The sequence below is a fragment of the Vicugna pacos genome, chromosome 2 (assembly GCF_048564905.1).
Source record: "Vicugna pacos chromosome 2, VicPac4, whole genome shotgun sequence".
NCBI lineage: Eukaryota > Metazoa > Chordata > Mammalia > Artiodactyla > Camelidae > Vicugna > Vicugna pacos.
The window spans coordinates 11,863,336-11,884,773 of record NC_132988.1 but is presented as its reverse complement, the minus strand read 5'-3'; the positions used below and the strand labels follow the sequence as shown (position 1 = coordinate 11,884,773).

The 21,438-nt window shown below is 42.1% G+C and overlaps 1 protein-coding gene and 1 non-coding gene across 3 annotated transcripts in view; both read left to right on the top strand.

Moving 5' to 3' along the window:
- Nucleotides 1–21,438, top strand: part of TMEM131L (transmembrane 131 like) — a 159,179-nt gene that overhangs the window by 116,415 nt on the left and 21,326 nt on the right. For both annotated transcript variants that reach the window (XM_072975396.1, XM_072975392.1), the window contains exons 18-26: nucleotides 118–227; nucleotides 1,200–1,272; nucleotides 4,311–4,438; nucleotides 6,306–6,448; nucleotides 8,098–8,284; nucleotides 8,494–8,679; nucleotides 9,304–9,453; nucleotides 10,576–11,114; nucleotides 17,295–17,443. In XM_072975396.1, the coding sequence (XP_072831497.1) occupies nucleotides 118–227; nucleotides 1,200–1,272; nucleotides 4,311–4,438; nucleotides 6,306–6,448; nucleotides 8,098–8,284; nucleotides 8,494–8,679; nucleotides 9,304–9,453; nucleotides 10,576–11,114; nucleotides 17,295–17,443 (1,665 nt within the window). The remainder of the gene's footprint in view (nucleotides 1–117; nucleotides 228–1,199; nucleotides 1,273–4,310; nucleotides 4,439–6,305; nucleotides 6,449–8,097; nucleotides 8,285–8,493; nucleotides 8,680–9,303; nucleotides 9,454–10,575; nucleotides 11,115–17,294; nucleotides 17,444–21,438) is intronic.
- On the top strand, nucleotides 18,654–18,728 carry TRNAS-GGA (transfer RNA serine (anticodon GGA)). Its single transcript has one exon. It is a non-coding gene; the product is annotated as a tRNA-Ser (tRNA).

Here is a 21,438-nt window from a genome sequence, read left to right as displayed (position 1 = left end):
CGAGTTGATGGCTGCGTTGCTTTGCATGGTTAGCTGCAGGGGATACGTTTGTGCAGGAATGTCTCAGAAGCGGTGCCGCCTTTCTCGGGGTTCTGACTCTCCTCTCCCCGCATCTAGGTGAAGTACTTTGTAGTGAAGAATCCTTCCTCTCTGCCGGTCTCCCTGCAGCTCCTGCCCATCTCCCTGTACCCCAGACCCGAGGCCGCTGTGCGCCTGCTCCACAAATGGTAACGCCCAGTCCTGAAGACTCCTCGGGGGGAGGGGTTTTGGGAAGTCCTGTTTAGACCCAGCATTGTGAAACATCCTTCACATTCTCCCTGGGGCCTGTGTGTGGCTGTGCACCAGCTGCCTGTGCACACCCCTGATGGCAGTTCCCAGCTATGTGTACCTTGTGGTGTCTTGTCTTCCTGGGTCAAGTCCAGGCCCCCAGCAGAATATTCTTTTCTTGTCAGGGAACCTTTGCAGTCGCAATGATTCACATACATTCCTAAAATTTATCATCGAAATGCTGGTGATCTCTGGGCAACGTGAGAAATGACGTTATTGGTTTAGTGCGTTTTCATTTCATGTTGCTAATAAACAAGATGGGATAATATTGTTTGTGTCTGTTACATCTAATTTTCGCATAGCAATCACAGTTCCACCTAGAACATTTCCTCTTTTGGCTTAGTAAGACCTCCCCTGATCCCCAGGTCTGAGCTTCAGCCCTGTTCACGTGGCAGAGCAGAGGAGTCTGTGTTTGAGGAGGGGGACGGGGTGTTCTGTGCTTTGAAGGTATTTAGCAGCGACCCTGGTTTCCACCCAGTGGATGCCAGTAGGACCTCCCCAGCCGCGACAAACAAATGTCTCCAGACATGGCCACGTGTCCACTGAGATAAAACTGTCCTTGGCCAAGAGTTCCTATCAGGTTCCATAGCTGTGGACCATTTAAAGAAAAAGAAATTGCTTCATCTTTAGAGCTTTTGTCACCTTATACTTTTTTACATTCTGTGCTGTCAGCGTTATTCATTCCACAGTATTTATTGAGTTCTTAGAATATGTCAGGTATGGTGTGAGGGGCTGGGACCCCAGAGTGTAAGGACAGGTGGATTGCGTCTGTGTGCAGGTACATGTACTTGTGTGTGTGTGTTTGTATTATATGTAATTCTTCCTTCCTTGGTGCTCTGAATGCTATTTTACACATTTTTTTTTCTTTGTAGGTTTGGCACCGATACACAGATGATTAATTTCACAACTGGTGAATTCCAGCTCACCAAAGCTTGCCCTTACCAGGTAGGGTGTCGTCTTTAAACAGAAAAAAGAATGCTGACAAACTAGACGCATAGCATTTGGGCCTCACTGATTTATGTTCCAAGTGTTTTTATGTAATATATGTGGCTCTCTTATTTTTATATTCTAGAATTAAGTATGCATAGCAGATTTTTCCAATTAACTCAGGCAGCAGGAGCCCCTGGTTCATGTGAGCCTGCAAATCATTTTAATGTGATTATTTAGATTCTTGTGAGTGAAGAAATAAAAACTGAATCAGAGCTATGGAGAAAACCATAAAACTTGAGACCCCATAATTTATAATTCTCCTAAGATTCCTTGGCCCCATCAGATTCTTTTTAAAGGCAAGATAAAGTAAAAGCAATTAAAAAAATCTTCTCTCACTAAACTGACTTCATATTTTTTTTAGCAAACCAGCCAATTTCTGTGATAGTCACCTCATCTATATAAAAGGATTTCTCTGAAAATCTTAATGCTCTGGGCACTCAGGAGGTCTTGGATAAATACTGAGAAGACGGCGTAAACACGTCATGTGGCAAGGGTGTTGTTTGGGAACTTGGCAGCCTGGTTTCTGAGTTTTCACGCAGTCGTTCTGTGGCTCACTGGTGTAGCTGAGCACTTTCCTCACGTGTTCTGTGCCAGAGATCAATTCAAACATGAAGCATCTCTAAAAAAAATACGCACATACCCCTGTGAACACACATATGCGTATCACTGTATTTCTAATGCACAAACGTATTTAAATACCTTGGGTGCTTTTTTCTTTCTCTGCCCTTACCACCCCCTCCAAAGGTACACTGTTGGCTCCAGATTACCTTGAAAGAGGGAGGCCATAGATAACCTCCAGCTGAGAGTTAAAATAGAAGGAGTCAAAGCAGGCTTTTTAAGTGGGTTTTTTTTTTTAATTGAAGCATAGTCAGTATACAATGTTGTGTCAATTTCTGGTCCACAGCATAGTGATTCAGTCATATGTGTACGTACATGTATTCGTTTTCATATTCTTTCTCATTGTGTGTTACTACGGGATACTAAATACAGTTCCCTGTACTATACAGAAGAAACTTGTTGTTTATCTATTTTATATATAGTAGTTAGTATCTGCAAGTCTTGAACTCCCAATGTATCCCTTCCCACCCCCTTTCCCTCTGGTAACCATAAGTTTGTTCTCTGTGTCTGTTTGTTTCTGTTTTGTAAATGAGTTCATTTGTCTTTTTTTTAGATTCCACGTATAAGGTATACCATATGATAGTTTTCTTTCTCTTTCTGGCTTAACATCGCTTAGAATGACAATCACCAGGTCCATCCATGTTGCTGCAGATGGCATTACTTTATTATTTTTATGGCTGAGTAGTATTCCACTGTACAAAAATACCACAGCTTCTTTATCCAGTCATCTGTCAATAGACATTGAGTGGGTTTTTAATGGAGATGTTTTTACAGTAGGAAACACACAATAGTAATGCTTGTTTCCCTTTGTATGTGGTCTGGGCAGCACCACCTTGTTGTGTTAGGAGCCTACCTTGCTCTGTCCCTCTCACTTTTCTCTCCACCAAGCAGTCTCCCAGGGCTGTTGAGCAGTAAACGAGGCCAAGATGCTAACAGGATTTTGCTCCACTACTATTTAATCATATATAATTTGAAATTCAAAAAATCATGCCAGTTTCCTTTACATGGCAATATCCTTTCTATTCAGATTCGAAAAGATGGTGCAGCTCTCTTGGAAAACATTTTTAATTGGTGATTGAAGATTTTCCCCAAGAACATATACACCTTTTATGACAAAGGAAATGATTACCATGGTTAATTTACTACATTGACAAAAAGAATAATTTCCGTGTCTTTGAGACACTCAAAACTTTAACTTAAAATTCTTATTAGAATTCTTTGTTATACAAAGGCCTACATTATTTTTGTCCATTTGCTTTTAGAAATGTAGCTCTTTTGGTTAAGAGCATGTGGGACTGGACATTCAAGTTTCCAGTTATTCCGGCTCTTCCATGTAATCCTGGGGAAATGCTTGAACCTCTCCAAGCCTCCTCGTTCTCACTCGTAATAATGTTTGAAGATTCAACAAGTTTATGGAATGCTTAGTATTTTATATATGCACCTAATTACTTTCCAGTGCCTGGCATGGAAGAACTATTTAATAATTGGTGCTGTCATGGTTATACTTTTAATACCCTAAGTTGGCAGCTTTTTATTCAGTATTCGCATGTGTATAAAGCAGAGTTTCTCCCTCATGAAGTTTGTAATTTTAATGAAAGTGAATCAGATAACCATCACTGTTTCTTCTTTTAGGTAGCGTGGGAAATGCTAGCAATAACTGAAGGATAAAACAAACTTAAAACCTAAAAATACAGAAGAGAGAAATACTAAGCAGACTGTACAGTTAGCTCTAAAAAAATTAATAAATTATTTTCAGTGAGAAGGAGCTAGAAAAAACAGTGGAAAGAGGGAAAGTCTACCACAGTGATAAAGAACCAAGTCTTGAATGTTAAATTTAGAACACAAAATTTTATCCAGAGAAGGTTAGAAATCTTGGAGAGAATAAAAGAGGATGTGAATAAATAAAGATCTTTCTCCTGAATGGAGAGACTAAATATAATGAAGATGGTTTGTTTATAAACTTAAACTTGACATTAAAGTGAAGTTAGGGTTGACCAGCAGTGGATGGGTGGCTCGGTCAGATCCCTGTAGTGTTTGAGCAAAGGCTATGTGGTCTGTTTTCTAGGTGATGTTTTACATTCACAGCATCATTCCATCAAAGACCTCTAGCCCCAGCTCCCATCCGCTCCAGGAAGCAGGTCCCCTTTCCAGCGTCCGTGTCAGGTTGTCCTGCAGCCTCTGCCTCTGCCTCTGCTGCTCAGCTGTGGCTGGGGCACCATGGATGGACGTGGGCTCTCAGGATAAACAAGTTTCACAGGTTGATTTGGCTGGTCAGGTCTAGACATTAAAGAAAAAGCAGTCATGCTTATCGTCCACAATGCACTTAATGGACGCTTGCTCTCCGGGAGTTAATTGCATTTATGAATACTTTGCAGGGTGTGCATGCTGAAGAATCCGGGTTTGGCGTCCTCCACTTACATTTGCAGCCTTTGGAAATGAAAAGGGTTGGAGTAGTTTTCACACCAGCTGACTATGGGAAAGTGACTTCACTCATCCTAATCCGGTAGGTGTGTCCCTGTCTCTTTCTTGGCTGACTGAATTTCTCAAGAATACACAATCTCTTTAGCAAAGAGTTGACATGTACCTCTAGTCAGGCCCTCAGTGATGAGCTGTGTCTCATGGTAGGAGAGGCGTGGCTCCACACTTAATCCCAGTGCCGCAGGCTCCTTCCTTGTACCGTGGGGTGTGAGTGCCCGTCTTCCTGGGGTGGTGGTACCCTTCACTCAGCGCCTAACCCACCATCAGAGAGAGCAGAACACACACATGAGCACACAGACACGTACTTCTCTGTCCTCAGCTCTGAAAAATAATCGAAACACTGCTGTATTTACATTTTCATTCCTCAGTGTTTGGATTTATACCATTGTCCCATCTGTGTGTCTTGCTACTGGAACTCTCTGTAGCTGCAAAGGACAATGGAAAAAGTGCTTGGTTCAGCCCCCTGACTTGTATTGCTTCTTTTCCTTCCTTTTAAATGAACAATTGTTGTTAATTGATTTAAGCAGCTACATGTTTTTCATTCTTAAAATTTTTGCATCTTTAGGTAGTCTTTGAGTCTCTTCTCAAAAATTTGCAGTCAATACAGGTCTATGTTGAAGCTCTCTGAATGGCTAAGACGTCTGACAAGTTCAGTTTTTCATTAGTGTCATTTTTGTTATTTTTTTTTGTAAAGCTTTTCTAGTGTCAGATCAGCAGGCAAAGACTTTCTGATTTTGGACGTTCTTTACTATATCATATGAGTTTGTTCTTCTGCAAGTGAGTGCTACTAAAATGAAAATGCACTAAAATAAAGTTCTTAAAATAGTTTGTTTTATTAAGCATTTTGACTAGTGCTTACTAGAACAAACGAATAACCAATGTTCCAGTAAGCATTTTAATGCTCTGTTGACAATGTTTCATCTTAAACCCATTCTCTGTTGAAGAACTAAGATTGTAGGAAGTACAAAGATAAGCTTTATCTCATCCCAGCTTCAACTATCCCAGACTTAAAAAGTCTCGATTTTTTTGTACTAGTTAATTTATTTTTGATGGTTTCTGTATTGAGAGATATTTTTCTGTAAACAATATTGATCATCTAACGTCACTAAAAGGCTTTTAAGTGGTTTTCCATAAAGGTTTTAATCCTCTAGAAGAGGTAAAGACATCTCAGTGTATTCTGCATAACTAGGAATGGGTTCTCTCTCTGCTTCTACTATTTACGTGAATGATAACTGGCTTTCAGTGCCGTCTCCATCATTTGAACATCATTTCCACTTAACTTTTTCATCCTGGGATTCATGATTTCATTTAATGAAAAGGCAAGAGCTAGTCTGAATTACTGTTTGACTCTTAAGAACTTGAGTCGATATATATTATTTTTGGATGATATTTTATATCTTTAGTTCAGAAGATAGGGTCAGATTTTACTTCTAGAATTATCCCTAAGGCAGAATTTCTTAGAGTCACAATTACTGTGAAAACTCCTTAATTCACCCTGTTAACGGCTCTTTACCAATTTGTCCTAATTTGTTAAGTGTTTCTGGGTGGCCCCCAGTTTATTTCTTCATTTTTTGTCTCTTGGAGAGTTGATGACCCCCCTGGTGCCTGCTTAGAACACTGCGGGTTTCCATCCTTGGGTGGAGACTGGAGACCGGTCATGGTCATTCGCTGGTTCTCACCCAGTCCGCTTGCCGTGACTCTGCTGGGGCTTGGCGGCTTCCGTTGGCTCATGGATTCCCTGAGATGGCAGGAGATGCCACACTCTTTAAATGGATTTTTCCCCCCCAAATCTTTAAAAACGTTCTTGCTAACTAGGAATATTCAAATTCAAGTCACTGTATCTTGTGACTCTCCTGGTAATGCTTTTTTATTTGCATCTCCTTTCACCATAGAAATAACTTGACTGTTATCGACATGGTTGGCGTGGAAGGATTTGGAGCAAGAGAATTACTGAAAGTGGGTGGAAGACTTCCTGGTGCAGGAGGGTCTCTGCGATTTAAGGTGCCCGAGTCCACGCTGATGGACTGCCGCCGACGTGAGTCCGAAAGCGTGGTTCCTGCGTGTGGCCTGTGTGCGTGGCGTGGCCTGTGTGCGTGGCACTCGGAAGGGCAGGCTTGGGCTTAAGCCAAGAGCAAAATGAGATTACAGGATTCTTTAAAAAATTTACATTAAATTTGTTGTATCGATGCAAATAATTAGGCAAACATTTGAGCATGTGTAGACAACTCAATTAGAACAACAGCCTTAGATATTTAACCCAATTTAAATAATAGATATGGGGGGACAATGTATAATGTTAAGTTACCAGTAGAGTATGAAATATTAAAGATAACTAGTAATTTGGTGTATCAGTTAGCTAATCATAGAAAATCACACCAAAATGAGAAGCGGAGAGGAGACTTGGAAGTGTGCTAACCAGTAGAACTTTTTGCAGTAATGGAAGTGTTGTACATTGTGTTGTCCAGTCTGGCAGCCGCTCGCCATGTGTAGCTGATGAATGCTTAAAATACAGCTCGTGTGACTGAAAAAAAATCAATTTTTAAATTTATTTAATTTTAATTTAAGTAGCCATATGTGTCTAGTGGCCACTGTATCAGACGGTACAGATTTAAACATCTACATGATCCATTAGAACTTTGTAAATTATGCATGAATTTAAATTAAGTGCTTTTAAACTATTTGTGTTAGTTTCCAGAACTTCCTCAGGAACTAAGACAAAAAATAAAACAGATGAAAATGTTTTTGGTAAATTCTATCTTATTTTCCTATTATTAGTTTTAGTTTCAGGAACCCACTGAAACATTATAGTGTAACAGTATGTATCCTATGGGAAAAACTCATTGAAACCAGTGAATAATTTGTAGCACGACTTTCATGACTGTTTGAATTTTTTTTTTTCCAGAAAATTATGCCAAATGAGCACCAAGTTTGAAAAGATTAGCCATTTTGCATTCAAATTTTCATCAGAGTGTTTCTTTTCTTCATTCATTCATTTGTTCAATAGTTTAAAGTTGGCCTTGAAAGTTTGAATTAAGGAGGAATACGAAAACTGTAGAACCAGATAAAATGTCAGTCCTTATGTGGAAAAGATTGTGCATTATAGATTTATTAGAATATTTTAACATTTGATAACTGTTCCTTTTTTAAACTCCCAATATGAAATGTGCTTTTATTGATTTGCAAGGATATACCTCCTTACTGCATCTTCCTGCAGTGGGAGTTTGAACTGTGTTTTTAGTGGCTGTGATGGATTTACACAGAAGCACACCCCCTCCTAACTGGGCCCTGTTCAGTGTGAGCGAGGCACAGGGAGTGTGCGTGGTGGCTAGTGGTAAGTCCAGACTCCTAGGCTTCTGAGAAGAGTAAACTTACCACCTTAACTTTGAGTAAGTAAAAGAACAAAGAATAGATTTTGGTTACTTTGGGTACCTAGGCAGATCATTTAACTGAGGAACAACCTTGACTAATTAAGTATTTTTATCATATTCTGATAGTACAACAGAATCTATGACTGTTGTAGAAATTAGCTAGGAAATCATACTTTGAGCTTATACTGATTTTTTTTTTTACATTTTAATCATGTAGATCATGGTTTGTGGATTCAATAAATGTTAATTTAATAAATTGTTTTAAATAAAATTTGCTGGTTCATCTGTACTAAATCTCACTTTCCATCCTCACTAGAACTGAAAGACAGCAAGCAAATTTTATCTATTACAAAGAACTTCAAGGTTGAGAATATCGGACCACTTCCTATAACTGTGACGTCTCTGAAAATTAATGGGTATAATTGCCAAGGTTATGGCTTCGAAGTGCTAGACTGTCATCAGTTTTCCTTGGACCCCAGCACATCCCGGGACATCAGCATTGTGTGAGCACTGGGCTGGAACCTCATTTAAGTTTGGGGATGCATTTAATATCTGGTGGGGAGAAACCCTTTTTCATTGGTAAGATGTCTTAAGTTGTTTTCATACAAGTATTTATCTTGTCAGTGTAAGAAATTTTGCTGCCATGATTATTTTGTTTCGTGCCTAAAATGTAAACAATGAAAGTTCGTAAAGATGGCTCTTCTGTTGTTAGGTTTACCCCAGACTTCACCTCTTCCTGGGTCATTCGTGAGCTGACTCTTGTGACGGCAGCAGACCTCGAGTTTCGCTTTACTCTCAACGTGACCCTCCCACATCACCTGCTGCCTCTGTGTGCGGACGTGGTTCCAGGGCCCAGCTGGGAGGAGTCGTTTTGGAGGCTCACGGTTTTCTTTGTCGGGTAAGCTACCACCTTCTCCACTGGAGAAGCCATCCCGGCGCGTTGCATGAAAATGGGTATTGCCCAGATGTGAGCGAAGCATATGGGTTGAGTGGAGCTTAGGTTGCTTTGAGAACCCTGACATTCACGAAGTAGATGAAGTAGTTACTGATAAGCTTTAAGATAATAGTAAACTAATTGTAAGAGATTCACAGGGTGACCCAAGAGTATAGTGGACATTGTGTTCCGTCTGTGTTCAAGGGCAGTCACAGTGGAAGGTGTATATGTCGTATAACGTCTAAGATACATAAACATCGTATAAGATGCATGATGTCTTATTAGCTTAGGACAATGGCAGTTTGAGATTAGAAGACTAGAATGACCCTTTAAGATGTGATTTTATCCTAGAACTGTCTTTAAAAATTGAATTAGAATGTTGGAGTTAATAGTCACATTATTAGAAACTTCGTTTTTTAAAAAAATCTTTAAGAAATGTCAGAAATTGTGATGTCATACATCTTATGGGATTTTCATACCGTATCTTTAGGCATTTCCCATCAACCATTCACCACTCTCCTGTAAAGCTGGTGTTTTTAACGCCAGTCAGAACCAGGCAGTAATGGACCTCGTTGCTTTCTTCCTCAGTCTGTCCCTGTTGGGTGTCATTTTAATAGCCTTCCAACAAGCGCAGTACATTCTGATGGAGTTCATGAAAACGAGACAGAGGCAGAACGCCAGCTCCTCTTCACAGCAGAGCAGTGGTCCAGTGGATGTCATCGGCCCCCATTCCCAGAAGTAAGGAGGATTCTTGTAGCATGTGTGTGGGCGGGTCTCACCTTTGATATCACTCATTTCTGGTTTTTATTGTAAGGTAATATACATTTGGATTCCAAGTGTGTTTTTGCACAATTTTCTTTTAAGTCTTATGTGACCACTGTGATACTTCTTTTATGATAAGATAGACTTCACGTAAGTGTATCCAACTCTCCGAGCTTTAGAAGAACAGAATGAGTGGGGAGGAGGGTGTAGCTCAGAGGTAGAGTGCTTACTTAGCATGCATGAGGTCCCGGGTTCAATCCCCGGTACCTCCATTAAAGTAAATAAGTAAATAAATAAACTTAATTACCTCCCCCACCAAAACAAGACAAAAAAACAAAAACATCCATGTTGCTACAAATAGCATTATTTTATGATTTTTTATGGCTGGCAACCTTGGCAACCACAAGTTTGTATTCTATGTCTATGAGTCTGTTTCTGTTTTGTATTTATGTTCTTTTTTTGTTTTGTTTTGGATGACCCTAAGTGAAGTAAGCCAGAAAGAGAAAGACAAATACCGTATGGCGTCACTTATACATGGAATCTTAAAAAAAAAGACACAAATGAATTTATTTACAAAACAGAAACAGACTCACAGACACAGAAAACAAATTTATGGTTATCAGTGGGGAGAGGGGGTGGGAAGGGATAAATTGGGAGTTTGAGATTTGCAGATACTAAGTACTATATATAAAATAGATAAACAAGTTTCTTTTGTATAGCACAGGGAACTATTCAGTGTCTTGAAGTAACCTATAATGTAAAGAATATGAAAATGAATGTATGTGTGTATCTGTATGACTTAAAAAACAAAACAAAACAGATATTAGTGGGGAGTGTGTAGCTCAAGTGGTGCATGCATAGCATGCACAGGGTCCTGGGTTCAACCCCGGTCCTTCTATTAAAGTAATAATTAAATAAACCTAGTCACCCCACCCCTCGCCAAATGAAAGAAGAGAAGGTGGAGAGCTCCATGATACACACAGCACTGACTGCTCCCTCTTTCAGCGGGAGTTCAGGTAGAGGTGTCTTGGGTCTGCCTCGGTGTTACGTTTGTCAATTCCTAATACATTTGTTAATTCCTAATCTTCCTCAATTCAGAAGCAGCTGCAAGAACTTTCTCGACACCTACGGCCCCTCGGATAAAGGCCGGGGGAAGAGCTGCCTGGCGGTCAGCGCCCCGCAGAGCAGGCTGCAGAACGCCCCGAAGAGGAGCCCGGCCACCTACGGCCACTCGCAGCGGAAGCACAAGTGCTCCGTGTACTACGGCCGACACAAGGCGGGCGCGGCCGGCGCGCGGGAGGACGCATGCGCCGACGCGCTGGGGGACGGCTGGGCGGGCGCGGGCGCGGGCGCGGGCGCGGGCGGCGGCGGCGGCCTGCACAAGCCCCTGGCGCTGCCCAGAGGCTGCCTGCACAAGGCCGGCGGCCACGCGCCCCCGGGCTGCCCCGCCAAGGAGGGGGCACCAGCGTGTATGTTTCCTAAGGAAACGGCCAGTAAAGGACCCGAGAACGCGGCCGCGCTCAGGGAGCGCGAGCCCTGTCCCCTGAAGCCCCCGAAGAAACTGCCCGAAAGTCATCTGCCGAGAAATCCACCTCAGTACCCGCCAGACCTGCCCGAAGTTTCCAGGAGAACTAACGGTAACTTTGCATCCTCTCTGATGACTCTTGTCTCCTGCTTGGGGCCAGTCTGTTTTGAGTGGACTTTGTTCCCACCTGTGCCTTTAGGCTTAACGGTGGCGACTCAATTTCCGGTTCACGCGCAAAGGCTTATGAGCAGAGGCGTAACTGTTGAAATACGGTCTGTAAGATGGAACGCTGAGGACGACGCACCAAGTTTTTATTTCATTTTTTTAACATTTTTTATTGATTTATAATCATTTTACAATGTTGTGTCAAATTCCAGTGTTCAGCACAATTTTTCAGTGCACCAATTTTTAGAGTGTCGCGGTTGAGTTTACTTTTCCGTTTAGTACGTATGTTAGAATGATGGGAGTACCACGTTTTACTGTGAGCATCTACGGGCACCTATTCCTCATTATCTTTTTTTTGGCTTTCCAGACTATTTATATAAATCAATCAGCCCATCCCCCCAGATAGGGAAAAATCAGTCAGCCCATGAAATGTTTCTGACTGAACAAAACTTACTTTCTTACCGATTTACCAGCTGCCACCATCACCGGCTCCTTGTCCCTGTTTCTTCTCTAATTGTGTCCCTTGGTTAAAAGAAGACAGAAGTTCTCTTGTAGCAAACACAGTTAATAAAAATGCCAGCAAAACTAGACGGGGAGGCTTACTTCCATATCCATTTGTTGTTAGCTCTTTAATTGATCCCTCTGGCTCCTGGCATAAGAGCCTCTGCTTATATTTTCGCGTCCATCCTGACCATTTTAATAAGCACATTTCTGTTCCTATTAAAAGTCACATCTTTGACAGTTTTTAATATGGAAGAATCAGTGATCTTTGATCTTATTTGAAATGTCTGAATATAAGTGATTTCGTATTTTTTACTTCTTGATATTGTAGAGAAGGTGGTAGATTGGCTGATTCTAATTAGCTTTATGGATTTAGTAGAGAAGAAACCAGACTGAATTGTACACGTTCCGTCAAGAGGACATTTCTACTTTAAAGAAAAGCCGGGGTCCCCTGAGTAGAGCATGGATTGGGCCACTGTGCACGCATTCCTGGTACCCCTCGTTCCAGCCCTCTGTGCCATTTCCCTGGCCATAGTGCACGTGCTTGAATGGACTCCTGCTTGCAGGGTCAGCGCCATCCCCATGTCCCCTCCCCGTGTCGTGTGGGTATACCCCCCAGATGATGTACTCAACCCGGTCTCCAAGAAGTCAAAGCCTTCCTTGTCTGAGGGGGTTTATGGCGGGGCAGTGGGGACTTCCTCCCCCTTTTCTGTCACTCTCGACACTCTCTAGGGCCCAGGTTGCAAAGCTCTGTGAAAGGGCGAAATGATGGGGTGAGTCTGGTTGGACTTTCCTCTGGTTTTGTGTGTCCTTTAGGTCTGAGGACAGCATCTGACATAGGCTGACTTCACATCAACTTAAAATCATAGATAGTTTGAGGGAATTTTGTCTGTCCAGGAGTGCTGCTTCTGTGGTCCATTGCATCCATCAGGTGTCTGGGAAAATGCACCTGCAGAGTGCAAAGGCAGTGGCATTGCGGACGGATGGATGGGAGGGGCCTTCTGCATCATAGTGCTTTGTTGTTGGTTTTTAATTGAACTATAGTTAGTTTACAATGTTGTGAAAAAAAATGTTAGGTAGGTGGCAGTAATTAGGTTTTATTTATTTATTTTTGATTGGAGGTACTGGAGATTGAACCCAGGACCTTGTGCATGCTAAGCATGCGCTCTGCCACTGAGCGAGATCCTCCCATCCATAATTGCGCTCTGGAGGGCGTGGCCCAGCTGTATAGTGCCAGGGCAGGGCAGAGGATTTGATTTCATGCTTCAAGGTCCTCTTGTCTGATGCTTGTGTCTTAATGCCTGTAATTGAGATTCAATGACCACGTCATATCCCATCACTTCAGCAAGTGTGACTAAATTTAATAAGGGAGCCAGTAAACACAGCGTTTGCTTGTAACATTGTAGATGGTGAACCTGCCCGGAATCTTTTCTTCCTGGGCAATGACTGGTATGCCTGTAATGCTTTATGAAATGAAATGAATCTCTTGCTACAAGAACTTTTTAACAACTGCCTTTTGGCTGGCTCATCAGCATGTGAAGCAGTAGCAGGCTGGTTGCTGATCAGATCAGATCAGAGTTGATGAAAGAACCCTGGCTTTCCACCACGGTCATACGAGCAGATGCAGAGGTGCTAATTCTCAGTCCTGTATTTGTCTCCAGAAGTCCTAAGTCAGCAGGAGGCTCCTCACAGGGAAATCCATTGACTGACAGGTATTTGGTTCTGACTGTCTTCTGTTTAGATGACTATTCTAGGAAAATATCAGAGAGGTTAAAAAGTAAACAAATTGCCTGGCATCAAGTTAACCATTTAAACATTTTAAAGAGTTGAAAATTTAAAAAATAAGAACGGACTGAGAAATCTAGAGGAAGAAAATTGTAGTTTGCAGGTAGCAGACGCAGTTTTTTTGGTAACATTAAGGGTGTTGGGTTCTTTTGTCGGATTTTGAAGGGAAGCGTCGTAACAAACTGACAGGTGGTGACAGGCAGGGACCCCCAGTGCGCAGAACACTCAGGAATGAGAAAACCAAAAATGTAAGCACCTCCCGAGTCTCCACTTTCGACTTTGAGCGTTAGTTCTTTCCTTATTTTGAAAAGGATTGCACTTTGTGAAAAGCTTGTCGTTTTTATATTGAGATCCTTTCTAGAGTCTGCAGTCTTGAGAGCTGAACTCAGCCCACCTGATGGTCTGGGAGCCTCTTCAGAACATCCTTTCACTCAGTGGAAACACTCAGTGTGTGTGCCACGTTGTGGCCATTTCCCCCAAAGTACGCAGATATTTTCAGAAACACTAGTGACAAGACCACCTTTGGGGAAGGGGTCAGGGAGGTGACCTGTCTCTTGAGTAGTGTCCCGAAGCTGTCAGAACCCCTGAAGGCACCTGAGGGATTGTGTCTTCTTTTACTGAGGCAGTTTTTTTCCCCGAGTGTAACTTACTGTGTGTGAAGAAAGCAGTTTACTTTTCAATTCAAGTATAGTCAGTTATAATGTGTCAATTTCTGGTGTACAGCATGCTTCAGTCACACATATACATACATTTATTTGTTTTCATATTTTTCATCATGGGTTACTAGAGGATATTGGATATAGTTCCCTGTACTATACAGAAGAAACTTGTTTATCTATTTTATGTATGGTAGTTAGTATCTGCAAATCTCAAACGCCCGATTTATTCCCCCCCCCCCCCCCGGCCCCTCCTCACCGGTAACCATAAGAGGAAAATCTTCCAAGGTGTGTGTTAGTGGCTCTGGCTAGGTGCTCACCCTTGTCGGGGAGAAGCAGACTGTTTTCTGAACAATAGAAAATGTGTCATTCCTTTCTTCCCTGCTCTTTCTCCCATCTCCTTCTGAGAAGCCTGTAGTAAATCATAAATTAAAATTCCCAACAATAAGGAAGGCTGTTGCCAGATTGCTCAGGGCTGTTTCACACTCTTGCTCTCCGCGTCAGCCTGTTGGACAGCTGTGAAGGGAGCTGCATCTTCCAGGCTTGTGTTCCGTGTCCAGGAGCCCCTTGATGTCCTGACAGGATCGCAGGGCTTTGTGTGTAGTGTAGATGATCTTCTGAAATAGGTCTCTTTTCAGAGGTTTATAACTATTATTTTTTCATGATGTGATCAAAATAATAAAAACTTAGAGCTGAAGATAAAATTGCTACTGATCTCGGCACTCTAAAAGAGGACCAGTCAGCATGTTTTCTGTTGTTTCTGCCTATGATAAAATAAAGGATAATGAACTTTTAAGTTTCCTAATGCCCCAAAGCCTTGAAATTAACAGTACGTGAAAGTGCTCACCAAATTAGATGGATACCTCCAAATGTTCTGAAATACAGTCTTCGCAGAAATTTAAAAAATCGTCTCATTCTCTTATAGATACTAATAACTGGAAATAAAGAAGTAGTGGTTTGTTGAGTGCGCCATGCCGTTAGACTGGCTTCAGTAGGACTCTGAGCAGGATTCTGGTCAGTTCGCTTGTTCCTGTTCCATTTGTTTTTTGTCTTGTGGCTCAGACACTCCTCCTCCGAGGGATAAATGGAGGAAAGATGTGTAAGCAAGTGCTCTGAGTAAGCAGGCTTAGTAGGATGCCCTGGAATGGTTCTGCTTTTTAAAGGAAGTACATGTTCACAGCATTTCTAAATTCTTGAATATCGTCACGTTAGAATTTCTCAGAGACTTAACGAAGGACCTGTTATTTGAATTCATTTTGTGGTTTGCCCTGATTCTCAGCCCCACAACAGGCATTACTGATTTTCTCAGAGCCTGCTTTACCTCTTCTTGGGCATGGTTTAGTGTTGGATGTTAAATTTGGATCCTTCCTAAGAAGCTTTGATGACTCATGCCGAACTGAAGTGCTGTTCTTGACCTAAAGAAAATGCGAGGAAATCCGTTTTCCCATGAATTAAGACTCTGGGAAAGTTGTGGCACATTTTCTTGAGAATATCTGTGTTCTGTTCATACTGATGGCTTCCGGAATCCAAAGGGGTGTCTTAATTTCTGATTTCTTTTTCTGTTTGGACCCCGTCTCCCCTGCTCTTGGCTCTTTCCTGGGTTCCTTCATCGTGTTGGACGTTTTCCTCTGTGGGTGTCGAACGCCCAACACATGCGGGAGAGGAATTAACACTTCCCAGAATTTTTATAGTTATGTAACATTTATATAATTTTCTGTTAACCAAATGCAAGAGTGCTCACTTTATAAGTATTCTTTTTTAAACGTGTGTGTGTTGCCTCGAGTGAGTTGAGTTTGCAGCGTGAGGATTGCAGAGCTGGAGGGCACGGCCCGCCCCCTCGTGTCCGCAGCCGGCTCTGCTGCGGGGTCTTGGCGCTGGGGTCACCTCCGCTTTCTCAGGTGGCCAGGGTATCGTGAGGGAGTCTTAGTTAAAGAAAAAAGGAGAAGGTGTTGAAATACTTTCTGTTTCCTATGAGAGAGCTGAGGCCTGTTACCGTGGGGTTGAGGTTGACTTGACCTTATGTCGAAGTCAGGAATAGAAGAACAAATACGGATGAAATCACTTGAAAAGAATCTGGAAATATCACACTCATGATGTGGTTCCTACTGCGTGGTGACGTCGCGCCCAGAGCCCATCCCGCAGGCTGGCCCCGCTCCCGGGCAGTTGGACGCTGACCGCGGGAGAAGGCACTGCCCTCAGGAGGTTCATGTGTGAGATGGCTGTTACCCTCTGCATTTCTCTCTGTTCTGGTCACTTCTTTATAACAGACAGACAGGATAGGCAGAGATGGCGATAATTCATAAATAAGGAAACTGGGGCTCAGGCAGCTTAGAGACTGACTTTGAGCCTCGCGCTGGTTAGTGCCTGAGTCATACCCAGAACCCAGGATCTCACCCCTCTCTCTCCCTCCCTCAACTTAAAACAAATCGTGGTAAAATATACATAACATGAAAGTTCCCATTTTAAATGATAAAGCTCAGTGGCATGAACTGTTCACATCATTGTAGAACCATCACTGTCATCCATCTCTAGATGTTCTGATCACCCCAGACAGAAACTCTGTACCCATTACACAGTAATTACCCCTACTCCCTTCCCTGGCCCCTGCCATTCTACTTATCTCTATGAACTTGATGACTCTAGGTCCAAGTGGAATCACACAATATTTGTCTTGTCGTGACTGGCTTATTTCAACGAGCTTAATGTCTTCAGGGTTCGTCCATGTTGTGGCCTGTGTCAGAATTTCATTCCTTTTTTTTTTTTTCCATCTTAACCACTTGAGTGTACAGTTCAGTAATGTTAATTATATTCATATTGTAGTAGCATGAATTATTCTTTTTTAAGGTGTTCCCTGGTACTTACCACGTTTTGTGTATCCATCCATTCGTCCACATACATTTGGGGGGTTCTGCCTTTTGGCTTTTATGAATAATGCTGCTGTGAACAGTGGTGTGCCCCCATCATTCTTTCCTGGACCTCTTTTAATGGCTTTGTAGAACTCTTAATATTAAAAGTAAATTTTCACCTGTAAACAAAATCAGTTTCTTAGAGCATTATAGGTGTCAAAAACCTTAAGTTTAAATCTCATTAAATCAAACGAGATCATTTGGTGTAAGGAGATTTAACTATGGGGAACACAAATGGAAATCATCAGCTAGAAATTGAATCATTTTTATTTATTCAAGGGAATAACCAGCAAGTGCCTGTCAAGAATGAAGCAGACAATTGTGAAACTTTGAAAAAGGTTGACACAAAGTCTTCTTCAGAAAAGAAGATTCACAAAGCATCTAAAGAAGACATGTGTTCTGAGAAACAGGACATACCTTCAGTCGAGGTTTGTATTTCTTTTCTTCTTGCCTATTAGAATTAAACCTATTTTTAGGGCTTAGCGTACGAATATCTGTGTGGTAACTGTACATCTATATTTCATACTTTTCGAAGGGGATAGCTATATATTTGAATTTACATTGATGATTAAGGTTGATATGTTCAGAGAGTTTGTCTTCTAATTATACAAGAGATGCTAAAATAATTTTTAGTGACATCAGATAGCTTTTACTCTCAAGGAAGCTGTTCTTAGGCAAATGGTTTAACTCCTGGGTAAAGATGTTAGAATAGAACCAGGGCACATATCCAGCATCCATTTTTAGAGCATAATCTTTCTGAGTTAGAAGCATAAGCTTTTACATAAGCAGCCCCAGGAGGGAGATGCCTTTCTTGCTCTGGTGTGTGGGCTCTAGTGTGACAGAATCCCAGAAGAGAGGGCAGAGCTTGTACCGATCCAGCTAGCTCTTTCCCTACCCACCAGTGTGGGCTCCTGCAGAGTGTCTAGAAAGCAGAACTCATCTCTGTATCTCACAGGGGAAGCTACAGTTCTCAGATAAAGGTGGGCAAGGGATTTAGGAGAATTATCTACTTTAGATCAGAACAAAGCAATCTGTGTATTAGCACAAGCATAGTGAAAAAAATACACAGATAGACTGTAGTAAAAATGAAGGAAAGGAATAAAACATATAGAAGAAAGATGGAGACCCCAATCTGGAAGGAAGCATATCCAGAGACCTGAAGGAAACTGAGAATACGTCACACTATAGACTATGAATTCAATAAAATAAGAGTCTTTAGAGGCAAATTAATATGCTAGGATGAGGTTGAAAGAGGTATTATAAAGCTCAGTCAATACATGTAGACATTACGTTACATGTGCAGTGGCCGAAAATTGGCTTATTGACCTGAAGAAAAGGCTTTGAGATCATCAGAGTGAATGTGTAGGGAAAAACTTGAGAGACTGAAGATTTTGGAGAAAAGGTGATGATAGATACGGGTACAAAGACAAAACAGCCCAAGGTAAGAAGGATGGTTGTCTAAGTCAATGGCCCAAAAATGGATCAGAAAAGTATTTAGAGATGTAATAGAAGAAAATTTTCCTGATGTGCGGGAAGAACTGAATTTAAAGATCCAAAGGGCACACCGTGCACACCAGGAAAAGTGGATGGACCTGGGCACATCCTAGTTAAAGTGTTCGACTTAAAGCTTAAAGAAGGGGACAGGGTATAGCTCAGTGGTAGAGCGTGTGCCTGGAGTGCATGAGGTCCTGGGTTCAATCCCTAGTACCTCCGTTAAAAAAACAAAAGCTTAAAGAATTGTGCAGGAGAGGCAGGAAGATCAAAAACACACACACTTAAGCCTGCGTCAGACTTTGGAGAAACATCTAAAGCCAGAGAATAGGGGAACAGTACCATTTAGAGAAAGATGAAAATATGAACCAGAATATTGTGTCCAGCAAGCTGACACCCAGGCACGAAGGCAACAGGATAATTCCCTAAACACAAATGAACTCAGGAGCCTTCCTCCAAAAAGGAAGTTAATGAAACTTAGCCAACTAAGGTAGACCTAAAGACAGAGAGCCAGGATTGAGGAAGCCATGATAAAGGTCTGTTGTTGAGGTTTCTGTCCACTTTATATCCAGACTAAGACCTGATAGTTATGACTGCAGCCCAGATCGCAAATGTTAAAACCTTAACAAAGCAAAAATAATAATAAAATCTGCAAAAACAGGAGGTGAAAGGTAGGTGAAAGTAAGTTTTAATTTTTTATTTTTCTTGGTAGAGAGCTAGTACTGTGCAAAACTGAAACGTGTAGTTTAATTAAAAGGGTGAAAACCTGCAAAAATACCTTTCACTATCCTTTTCTTAACCTTAGAGAGATCCTTAAGGAATTAATATATTGTGGAGGAAACACAGTTATTTGAAAGTTAGTAATTCCTTTGGTTCTACTTCAGTTTCTTCTGTTAAGTTCAGATAAAACTGAGCCTTAATTTTTTTTTTATTGAAGTACAGTCGGTTTAAAATGTTGTATTAATTTTTGATGTACAGCATAATGATTCAGTTGTACATACATATATTCCTTTTCATATTCTTTTTCATTATAGGTTTATTAAATGATGTTGAATATAGTTCCCTGTGCTATACAGTAGAACCTTGTTGTTTATTTTACATGTAGTATTTGTATCTGCATATCCTGAACTCCCAGTTTATCCCTTCCCTCCTCTCTGTCTTCCCCTTGGTAACCAAAAGTATTTTTTCTCTGTGAGTCTGTTTCTGTTTTGTAAATAAGTTCATTTGAGTCATTTTTTTTTTTAGATTCCAAATATAAGTGATATAAGTAAGTGATAACATATGATATTTTTCTTTGTCTTTCTAAGGCTTAAACTTATATTTAAAAGCAATACATGGCCCTGGTGTTGTAAATTATTCCCATCATCTGTCTTGCCTTCCTTACGTGTGTAAAAGTTCACAAAAATATAGTAAAAAATAAGGTTTGGGAGAATAACCTGGTTATTTCAGAGTGGTAGGATTTTACATGATTTTTTTTCTCTTTCTTTAAATGACTGTTTTTGCTTAAACTCTGTCATGTAAGTAAGTGAAGTGAGAATGATGAGAAAATCACGGACAATCCCAACTAGGAATCTGCAGCCTGCTGAGAAAGACAGGGCATTCCCACATAGTCACGTGCTAAAATCAGTCCACCGTGGAGGTGGTGTCGGACGGGAGATGCCCATCTAGCCTGCAGCAGCCGCGGGCATTCCCCGGAGGAGGCAGGCACTTGTGCAGGTGGAGGGAGGAAAGGCAGGGCAGGGGACGGGAGCAGTAAGGGAATCTTCTGACGAGAAGAAGCTCAGGACGGGGAGTAGGGGGAGTCGGCGTCCTGCCAGGGGGCCAGGGCCCTCGCGTGCCAAGTCCAAGTTTGGCCTTTATTCCCTGCATCTCAGTTGGGAACAGAATGAAGTAAGTGAGCGATAAGCAACAGGAAAGGATGGTCGCCTGCTGAGGAGTTTTGGGATCGAATTTTTAAAGGCACATTGGTTCACACAGAAAGTCTTTTTGGAGTTCTTGGCCTGAGGGTGGCCAGCCTAGGGGCCCTGCTGCAAATCATTGAGAGCTATTGAAGGTTCCTGAACTTGGGCGGCTGGGGAGAGGGTGGATAACAAATGAGAAGCCACCTGCAGGCTGTGATCTTTTTGCAGGTTGTCATTGAGTGTCTCTCAATTCAGTTTCACCGAGGCGGGCAGAAGGCCTGTTATAAAGAGCTCTTGCACTGGTTTAGTAAGTGCTGGAGTGAACATGTGAATTGTGTCTCTGAAGGGTTAGTCTGCGTGTTTTGGAGGCTGGGCTGGGGAGGGCACACATGGGCAGCAGCCCTCTTGTAACCAGGCTCTTCCTCTGCCGGGGGTGTGATGCGGTCAAGACCGTATCTGGGCGGGAGCCGGCGTAACCCATGGGGAGAGCAGGGGGAGAGACAGAAGAAGAACCAGCAGGACTTCTTAGTGCCTCACTACATAAAGGGACAGGACCAGCTTTTCTGACAGAGCCGTTTGTAAAAATAACGGTTTTAAGTCTGGGTAACTAGAAGGTGGAGAATTGGGATTTACGTGGTAAGTTCATTTTTATGCCTGTCAAGGCAGTGTTGCTTCGAGGTTAAGAGCATAGACTTTGCAGTCAGACTTCTTGAGTGTGAATCCAGCGTGACACTTACTCCTTTACCTTGGCTGAGCTACTCAGCATCGCTGTTCCCTCATCTGAAACATGAGGGTAATGACAGCATGCGGACCTCATAGGGTCAGGGGGGTTGGCTGAGTGAGTGTCAGTGCTGAGAATAGCAGCACCTGCAAGTACCGCCCAGTGGCAAGAACCACAGGAGTGACAGGTCTTGACTGATCATCGCCAACAGAGAGGGGCAGCCGGAATGGGACCCCGGGAGTCCTGGTTGCGGGAGCTGTGGAGCCAGCACCTTCCATGGCGAGGCAGGCCTGGTGTCCTAGACTCGGGA